The sequence below is a fragment of the Phalacrocorax aristotelis genome, chromosome Z, assembly GCF_949628215.1.
Source record: "Phalacrocorax aristotelis chromosome Z, bGulAri2.1, whole genome shotgun sequence".
Taxonomy (NCBI): Eukaryota; Metazoa; Chordata; class Aves; order Suliformes; family Phalacrocoracidae; genus Phalacrocorax; species Phalacrocorax aristotelis.
In genome coordinates this window covers 43,620,931-43,631,354 of record NC_134311.1, presented here as the reverse complement: position 1 = coordinate 43,631,354, position 10,424 = coordinate 43,620,931, and the positions used below count along the sequence as shown (strand labels likewise).

The window sequence follows — 10,424 nt, the reverse complement described above, 5'->3', positions numbered from 1 at the left end:
CTGTTATGTTACTGTGCAGTTTGCCTTCATGCAAGTGTTTCTTGTGTTGTTTTGCTTTTCTATTAGGTGAGGCTTTCCCCAAAATAAATAGAGAAATAAATGAATAAATCTAACAGTTTGCATATTCAAAAGTTGCAGCTGTAATTTAAATTGCAAAACAGAACCACTTTTGGTGCATTGATGGAGTCACATTCTCTACTTAATTCAACAGATTAAGAGAAAACCTGAAAATAAGTACAGAGTTCTGATGTTTAGGTTTTTGTTTTTACCCTTCTTTTTTTGGAAATGCACACACTGTTCCTTCTCCTGAAAGATCCAGGTAAATCAAACTGACTGGGAAAAAAAGTCACACAACAGAATTTATTTTCTTATACAGTTGTTTTTTTTTTTTAATTTTTGCATTAAAGAAAGGAACTTCATCAACATTGATTGTCATTTACAGAAAACATTCAAAAATCATGTGTGTTTTATTATGGAATGCTAACAGTATTAAACTAATAATTTACAGGACATAGACTAAGACAAAAACCTATTACATTCTAAAGTAATATAGAACCTTTTCATTTGACAGGGATGCTGGTCCTACGAAATTCATGATAAAAAATAAAACCCTCAACAGTCACTTTCTAAATGAATCAGGCTGTATTTTTACTCACGTACACATAAATTAGGTCAGTTATATTAAACAAGGGAGAAAGATCAGAACAAAATTGCAGATGTAAAAATGCTGGATGAACTCCTGGCTCCATGGAAATGAGTCAGGCGTTTTGCCACTGGTTTCAATGGAGACAGATTTTTACCCAGTATATCATGGTTCATTTGCAGTTTTGCTTTTTGCATCTACAAGCCAGTTAAGATACATCATACTTATTATACAATTAAGCTTAAAAAGAAAAGAAAATCACTATTGACTCTATGAGGCATTTGATTTTAGAAAGGAAATTTTATTCAGCTTTTGAGAGTGATTCATTTTGAGTGTTATTCATATTTTATTTCATTGTTTTTTATCACACTTCTTGACAGGCAATGCAACACTTGTGTGTTAGCAACAGTGGTAAGCATGCTTATCAAGTAGCAAGCAACACACCTCCAAAATTCAAATCAAATTGATTTACAACAATATAGCTACAGCCAAGCACAAAATAGCTCAGGGCTTGGAGATCTGGGTCCTAACATCTCATTTCACTCTAACAAAATGAACTGGAAATAGGGTAAAAACATTAGATATTTGAAAGTGGGAAGTATATGAAAAATCAGTTTCTCTCATAATCCTAAAAGCAAGGAAGCATTTTCAGGGATATTTCAAAAATATTAGAAAGTTTCATTTAAATCTAAATATCTATTTTAGTTACGTTTTTCTTTTTTTATAAATTGGTAATCATAAAATACTAGCCATTAAATTTGTATTAGGATGCCAGAAAAGCATACAAATACTTTGCGTGTTATTTATGCTCCTGCCTGTGTTATTACAGCTGTTGATAAACTGGACATAATTTCTTCTTCTGTTATGAGCTTTAAAACATGTATTTGGTGAAGGTCAGTTATGGCTTCGGATTATATCTAATGAGTGACCTGACCTCAAATTTTAATAAGAAATTAAAGGCATACAAAAATATTTTGCTCATTGGAAAGAAAGAAATCATTTTTACTAATATAATTCATGTTAGAAGGATTCATAAAAGCCATATGCTGTAAGGAAACACTATTTGCTTGAGCAACCTTTCTTGAAATTACATTAGTCAAGTGCAGTCTGCAGGTATTAATACAATACTTACTGTACAGACTCACTGGGATCATGTTTCATTGACAGTCCCATCTTTTTTTTCCTCATTACAAACAGAAGTATACACTAAACATCAACGGCTGGTCAAAGGCTTTATCTATTACAATCAGTTTCCATAAAAACTGAAGAGTACGTTACACTCACAGGAAGCAAGTACATAATTTACTCTTTGATGTTTTTCCTCTTTAAAAAAAATTGTTACAAAGTCTTATGCTTAAACAGAGACATAGAAAAAATCAGTGTATTCACTGTCCCAAGTTATTTACAGCAAAAATTACAGAGACAGCATACATAGTATCAGACCTTCCACAAGCATATATTAAAAGTAATTACATTTGAAAAAATATTTTATTTATCTTCTACATTTCTACAATACATACTCAGGTTTCTTTCTTCTTGTTTTGTTTGTTTAGTTTTTAAGTAACTTTAGTGTTAATCAGATGAGGCAGAGAGTGCAGCTGTAAAATAAGGGGTTTTGTTGCTCTTCTGTTTCCTATTTTATTTATACCATCCATTCATTACAACCAGAGTAATTAGTTTAACATGGGAATTATCTCACAGCGATTAGCATAAATCGCAAAAGACCCCATGCATTTGATTTAGCTGGGTGTTGATAACAGCTTACAGTTCAGTTGTGCTTTATTTGTGGCCACAAGTACAATCACAGAGCCGCTCCCTGTAGCCTACTAGAGGTCACACTGCAGTCACACAAGAGGCAAAGACTATCACGGCTAGTTCACTTGCTATGCTACTCAGTGGCTTTTTAAGAGTAAGTGCATGAATAAATCCCCATCTACTGCATAAGAATGTGTGGTCCACACTCCCTAGGGTTAAATGACTATTAGCATTTCTTACTAACAACAAAACACCTTTTTTGCCTGATTCTGACATTGAAGTGACACATTAAAAAAACACAAATGTAGTGCATCTGAATCTGAATCCCCAAAGTCAACAGCCTAATGTAGTTACTTTGACTTATTAAGCTGTGTGTCTAATCAAGACAAGTATAAGTGCTTTTTTTAATATATATTTTTTATTTTTTTTTTAATAAGCTGGTTTTATCTGGAACAGTCTTCAAGGTAAAGCCTGTTCTTTCCTGTTCTTTGTGGTTGACCATCTGGCCCTCCTTGTTTTTCAATACAGTTGCATTCTTGTTGCCCAAATAAGGGACCAACATGACCATAATGTTGACAACTAAGAGACATTTTAAAAATTCTGTCCAGACAGAGTTTTATATTGAACATACTTTACTGCTGCCAATGTATAGCCATAAATAAGGGCCTCAGCCTTTTTTTGAAGCACATACATTTTCCTCAACAGCAGTATCTTCAATCACAAATTAGCAGCTCCAGCCAACAAATCCAACAAATATGCAAAAACACTGTGATATCTACATTAGATGAAGTTCTTTATGTTATTGTACAGAAGACCACGTGCAAAGTGAACAACTTCTGCAAGTACAGTTACAAAGAAACATTTATTTATTGCTGCTATATCCAATGATGTTTTCTTTCACTCTCCCTGCATGCTGTGCTTGAATTATGAGGATGATGAAATTATGTAAATGTAGCACATCATGTTACTGAACTCACTGTGAGCAATATTATCCTCACTGCCTGCAGTAACACCCAGGAAATACTTCTTCTTTCCTAGAACATTTTGTGCGTTGCCTTATTCTCTAAGCACAAATGACATGCAAGGATCGTTTAGAGGACCCTGACACACCCATCATGTCACTGGACATTCACGCTGCCTTTTTAGGACAGTTACTGAACTGTGAGCTACTACTGTAGAAATTTTAGGTCTCTTCACAGTGGCTTTAGTCTTCAGACTCCATACACAAGTGGCTTTTATAGTTAAATGACCTGCTGCAAACCACTTCTGGGATTGTAAAATATTGGGGTGCTGGGTTCATTGACACCCAGCGTTACTTGCAGGGACAACATATTCAAGGACAATATAGCTAAATGAGGAGATGGAGGTTGGGAGGAAGAGGAGCCTGCTTTCTACCTCCTGGGTAGACCCTTCATTACAGGCTGCAGGTAAGAATCAGCTTGAGAAAGAGCAAAGATGAATCATTTACCAGTCCAGGCCTCATTCATTAGGAGCTAGGAGTAAAAGGAAAAGAGAGGCAAGGTCTTCTGCCCAGAAGACCATTCCTTTTAATGGACAGGTATCATGCTAACAAGAATTTCATTCACTTAAATATGGCTCCCAGCAACCTGAAAGATTAAAATCCAAATTGCAGAGGAACAGTTAACGAAGAATATGGTTATGAAAACCTTGACACATAGGGATATTGGCTTCTCCTTTCCACCTCTTGAGGTTGCCCACCCATCTTCTAGGTGTAGGGAATTCAGAAGATGGAAGGAGTCAAAACCCATACATACTCACTGTGACAATAGGAGCAATGATCATACTCAGAGCTGACGAAAACCTCTTAGGTGGAAACCTGGTATTAACTCCATGACTGGCAATATAATCCACTGCAATTTGTCTTTCTGTGTGTGTTCTTGTAATGACAGGTCTATAGAAACCTGTGGTGTAAAGCTAGGGATAAGCAGAAGCACATTTCAAAATTCTAGGAAATGGGAGTATTTTTCACTAGCACAGTATAAAATGCTTGAGGTGAGAAAAGGTTTGGTCACACTGTGGAGAAGCATTGCTACAGAGGCCTGGGGTAGCTATGATTTCGTGCATCCCTGAGGGGAAAGGGTAGCTGTTAGCCACTTTATACTACTTGCTCTTTATAGTCATTTCTCCATGTGGTAGTTCGGCATAATTGTTGCTGTCATTGCTGACATACTATAATTTATTCCACATCTTAACCTTTCTTCTTATGTGCCTGCAGCAATTCTGAATATGAGCTTACATTAACGGTACCTAACGTAGTACCTTTAAACTGCACTTTCTTTTGTCAGTTGTCTAAATTCAGTAACTCGTACAAAACTTCCTTGCATTTTCTTTCCAGAAAGATTTTACATCACAGACTGATGGGTCAGTAGGAATCCTCTGACTGTGAAATAATGGGTTAAGTGAGTCCTGCATCAAGCTGAGGAAATGCTGACAGTGAATTCAGTTTATACCAATGTTACTTCTAATCACTGGCTTGAAAGCCTTGTCTGGGTCGCATTCATTTGGGCAGCAAAACTTGTGCCCTTCAAAGCCTCTAAAGTTCTTTTCTGTATTATCACTGTTATATTTATATAGCTATTTTTAGTAATGAAACATCCCTGAGTGGCATACAGTGCAATATCTGCGTCAAGCAGTGATTGTCATTTACAAAGCGTGAAACTTAAAAAGGAAAGAGGACTGGGTCTCCATCACCGTGTTCCTACTGGATGTCAGAGATAGGAGTTAGTCTATAGAGTGGAGGCAGAAAGTGCTGGGACAGGTTGGTAGGTGGGAATACAATACACTGTTTTGTTATTGCCAGGGAAAAGCAAGCTGTTCTGTCTCAGGTTTCCATTTTGTAAGTGCTTAGGCATAACATATTTGGACAAAAATCTATTCCACATTTCAGTTTGAGCTTATTGCCCAGTGCTATATTCCTGTGATGTCCAACAGATAATGACTTTGAAAATAGGAATCAGCTTCCAGGCTGGACCTTGGCTTATTTGGAAACAGCACAATCAATGCAGAGTCAGGAAGAAGGAGGATGGGGGGAGCCTGAAATGTTAGAGGGGGTGAAAAAGACAACAGGGAAAGGGAGCCATCAGCTGCATATCTCTAATGTGCTGTCTGACTGGTCTGTGAGACTGCTGTAGCCTTGGAGCAGCCCTGGAGTGGGAGGCTGAGAAGCCAGTGCACAAAAGCAGCTTTGCACCCTCTTTGTGTAGTTGTTACATCAGAAATCCCTGCAAACTCTTTCAAAGGGAAACGTACACCTGTGCAAGCTGCCACCATGAAAACAAAGAAAAATGACATAACAAAGCTCATCTTCATGGACAAGTCTGGTAGCTGCTCCACCTGGAGCACCATAAGCTGGCACAGGCATCGAGATAACATCAGCACCCAAGGCGCAACAGGAGGAATAAACTGATCCCTGTGAAATGGAGCTGAAATGAACAACAAAAAGTGTGAAGTAAAAACATTAACAAGCAAGTAGGAGGATAACATCTGACTTGTGCTTAGCAAAGCTCAAAGGGGACCTCTTAACACTAAGGGCTTCTGATTTTATGAGGGCTTGAGCACCTTCTGTGTGATGCGGAGATGCCTCCATTTTTAGTGGCTTTAGTTAGAGCTAAGGGAGCCTGACAACTTGCATTATCAATTCCTTAATGCTGCCTATCTCAAACCAATCAAAAAATATATGTTGCTTTTGGAAACAAGTCGGCCCAGCTGGATGCCTTCTATTGCCCTGTTTTTTTTCCAAAGCAATCACTGAAGCAATCTTTCCATTAGAAGGAAATATGACTCTTGGAATTAATTCTTTATATAAAGAGCTGGCAAGGGTGACATTTACACCAAAATTAAGTCTCTGTGGTAGTGTAATGAACAACTTACATCTGCTTCCTTGATGCCAGGGATAATTTAGATCAATGTGGTTGAATTATCTGAGAGCAATGCTAGAAGTTCAAGATTCAATACATGCTTTAAATACCTTTTTGTTAAAGGTCTGAGGTTTCTCAATCATTAAAAAATATGTTCCATTTGAAAAGCTTGTGACTAGAAAATCAACAAGCATAACCAATTACTACAGAGAGCATATGTGACAAATCCTAGTTTTAGAGATTTAATTGAAGGGCCTCAGATACTACTGTGGTCTAATGAAAACCAAGAAGAAACAAAATGCACCCTTAATATTTTCTAAAATGCATTTTGTGAGTGGGTTATGCAGTTATCTACTTGAATTCATGCTAATTTTTGATTTAAAATATAAATTTAAACATAGCTTGAAGATATGAAATCCAATATCAAGAGTTTGAAATTTTGAGTATAAATGACTATGTATCAAAGCCAACAATAAAAAACCAGCCTGTAGCGTGTGATCATTATTTATTGTTCTAAACTCAGTCAATGAAGGGCAAAAGAGGTACTATATACCTATGTGGCCAATCCCAAATCAAAGAAAATTAAATAAAATTTCTTAGCCTTAGTTACCACAAATAAATAATGTATGAGAATGAATTTTTGTTTTCCAAATAAACAAGGTTATTTGCTTAAATTCTGTAAAAGTAGAAACAAAAATAGAGCAAGCTGTTGATAATGAAACTTATTTGAACATAAAAAATAAATTTGACAGTATTTGTTATTGTTTGTACAGGCTATTGCCTATGAATGGCAATTAAAATTTTGTATACTAGCATTTTAATATTTTTAGGACCTAAAGGCAAGAATCAATTTTTTCTATTCCAGGACTGGATACTGTGCCTCCGCATTTTTATTCCAGAACTGGAGTCTGTGGTCTCTGGCAAGTCATTTAACTTCTTTTCCTTTATTTCTGCATCTTTAATAAATGCAGTAATCCTTACTGATTAAAAGGTCATGAGGTTGCAGTGATTTAAGAATAATGCTTTAAGGATTAAAAGCACTGCAGATAATGGTTAAATCATGTCTTTTTACTGGTGTTCTCCATTTGGTTAGCTTTATGAAGACATAAGTCAAAAATCCCAAGGACTGATTAGCTTATTTGAAAAGAACCTTTTCAAGGTGTAACATGTAATTGTGAAGGACTATTTATAAACATAACAAGCCTCTTTATTTATCAACACTAAGAACAGTAATATTTATCACATATTCTATATTTCTGCAGGTTGGCTAAATAAGTTACTTTTGATATACTGAAAACAAGTTTATAAAGGTTTTCAATCAAATATATATGGGTGTGTTCTTGTGTTGGAAAAGACAAGAAAAACATGCAGTTAAAACTGAGCTCTTCCAGGTTTCAGTTTGACTTACATTTTTTCCCAAACAAATTCACACAAGCAATACATAAATATAGTTAATTAAGTTTCTGATATTAGGAAGGATTGGATTTTGGGGTCCTTTTCATGGATTTGCCATGTAAAAGGGGCTGAAAACAGATAAATCACCTTATAAGGGAATGCCAGTTTTGGGGTTTAAGTGGTAAAAAGAAGCATCAAGACCAATGCTTTATTATGTTAATTGAAGTAATTTTAATGTAATCAGTAGAGATCAGAAAATCTGTTCTGAATTTGGAGTAAAAAAGGTATTCCTGTTCTATAGGACTAAGTAAAATTCTCAGCACAACTAACTTTGCTGTGCAGCTTTTTTTTCTTTTTTCTTTTTGAAGTTGTAATGGTTGTACAGAGAAACATTTATTAGCTGAGAATTTGTAACTACTTGTGTATCTGGTCTGGCATTGCTAAAACACAGCAAACAAATGTTGATGTTGTCTAGTTATGGATTCTGTCATAAAACATGTATGTAAACTTGCAAACCGGCTGATGGAGGGCAAGGGAAAACAAAGTACTTGGAATAGCGTGTGAATTATTTGGTCATGCAGAAAAAGGAACAGAAGATTGAGCCCAGAGCTGTGCAAGTCTGCTGGAAAAGCTGGAGGCATTAAGTTATCACTGCAACAAACAAAGTTTCTGTACCAACTCAGGGGCCCAGCTATGCGTCTTTGGGCTCCCTGTGACACTGCTCCGTCATGCAGCCTGGCTGACGGCGGGTCCTTTGGCCCCCCTGCCAGCATGCGCCTTCTTTCCTTGCATCCAATTGCTGACTTCTATGTGATTTGAAATAAAGAAATGTATCTGCTTGTGATCCTGCCTTCATTTCTCCTCTACTGCCTGCCTCCTGTTATTTCTGCTTTACTCCCTCCACAGGTATCCGTGGAGGAGACTTCTCTGGAAAAGCTCCCAATGGGTAAAAGTGGTGGTAAGGGCAGAGCTGTAGCAGAAACTGAATCCCCCTTCCATATTTTGCATCTCTGGCAGAATCCAAATACATTAATCATGACTGCTAATTAATTAATCCACAAGATTAAGTCCATGGCAGTCTTCCACTCCTCTCTGTGTTTGCCTTTGGTGTGGCAAGCAAATGCACATAAAGTCAATTCAGAGACAGACAAAAAGAAACCCTGATCCTTTGCTCCCCTCTGAAGTGCATCTAAAATCAACCTCATATATGTATATATTTACAGTTATATACATCTGGATATATACATACATATATGCATATATATGTGTGTAATGGAAATCATCAATCCCATCTAGATGACGGCTATGTCAGAAAGAGTGATAGTGATTCGTAGCTATGGACTTTGCTCATTTTGACTTTCCTCCTTCCCTCCCTTCCACCCTCTGCTGCTACCCTTCAGAGTTACATTTTAGGCTTCTTCTGAGTTCACTATATGTCTTTCCATTAAGTTCAGCCACTATGTATCTTTCCATTGAGTACAAACCAAGCCTTGCAACTACTTTTCAAAGCAGTATATTTAAAATAAAATTATGTGTGGAATCAGAAAAGTGTTTCAGATACTTTACTGATATCAGGTCCTACAATGTTCACTTTTATATATGCTCCATCCCTGTAACAGGGAGTAAATTCCTAAAAAACCATTTCCTCCCTCAACTGAAATAATCCAGACAAGGCTTTTGCACCATTGATACATTCCTGATGTTTCATTTACAGACTGCACACATGCACTACATTACACATATCTCAGAAGCGATCCTGTCATTACACATAGGCATCTGATCATTTAACTCTGACTGGCAAAGCAAATCTTGATTGCCCAAAGTAAATCTAATACCTTACTTGGAGAGTAAGAAATGCATGACAGCCAGGCTGAGCATTCTTTAAAAGTAGGCATGGGATTTTTAAGCTACAGCACGTATGCATATAATACCTATATATATATATATATATAAAATTATATAGCACATATATATATATATATGTATTCCATACATGCACCATAATTTCCAAGACAGCTACAAATTACCACATGCATTAAACTATCTAAAAACACAGAAATAGGCAAGTCTAATACGTGGAATTTTCTTAAATTATATTTGAACAATAAACAGCAAGAGTAATACTGCAAAGTACTGCTCTATTCTCATGTATATCTACAATAAAATTCTAGGAACAGTTGTCTCCCAAAACATCCCACAATAAAATAAAATAAAAAAAGGTAACACCCAGTGTCCTATATTTGTATATTCATTGTCAGTTCAAAAAAAAAAAAAAAGAGAAAAAAGACATCCCCACTCAGAGTTGCATATTTACATTCTTCAAACTGTAGCGGTGAAAAATAATTCTATTAAGTGCAGGACATTCCTAGTGTTGCAGTAGTGACATTTTTAATAAGTTCTTCATTAAAACGTTTCATTTTGTCTTAATAGTGATGCATTCCATGACTACGTGAAAATTCTATTATCCCCTTCACTTGCAGCCAGTGGTTGAGTCTGGATTGAAAAGCTCCTTGTATAATGGAGGAAATAGTGTGTTCACTATATCTGGATGAGATTGCTTAAATACCTGTAGTTTCTCTCCGTGCAAGTTGCAAAGTGCAGTAATGGTTGGTATCTTGGCTATTAACTGTGGGACATTAAAATAAAAAGGAGAGGGAAGAAGAAAATTTAGTATAAATTACGGTTTCCAAAATGAACCACATTAACATATTTTTGGGTAACCGAATGCAATACTCTGAACTCCATCAAAACTA

The 10,424-nt window shown here is 36.2% G+C and overlaps 1 protein-coding gene across 1 annotated transcript in view; it reads right to left on the bottom strand.

The window, feature by feature from the left end:
* Positions 1–314: 314 nt before the first annotated feature.
* Positions 315–10,424, bottom strand: part of RORB (RAR related orphan receptor B) — a 146,228-nt gene continuing 136,118 nt past the window's right edge. The window contains exon 10 of the mRNA XM_075078909.1: positions 315–10,297. Within this exon, the coding sequence (XP_074935010.1) occupies positions 10,142–10,297 (156 nt within the window). The 3' untranslated portion in view covers positions 315–10,141. The remainder of the gene's footprint in view (positions 10,298–10,424) is intronic.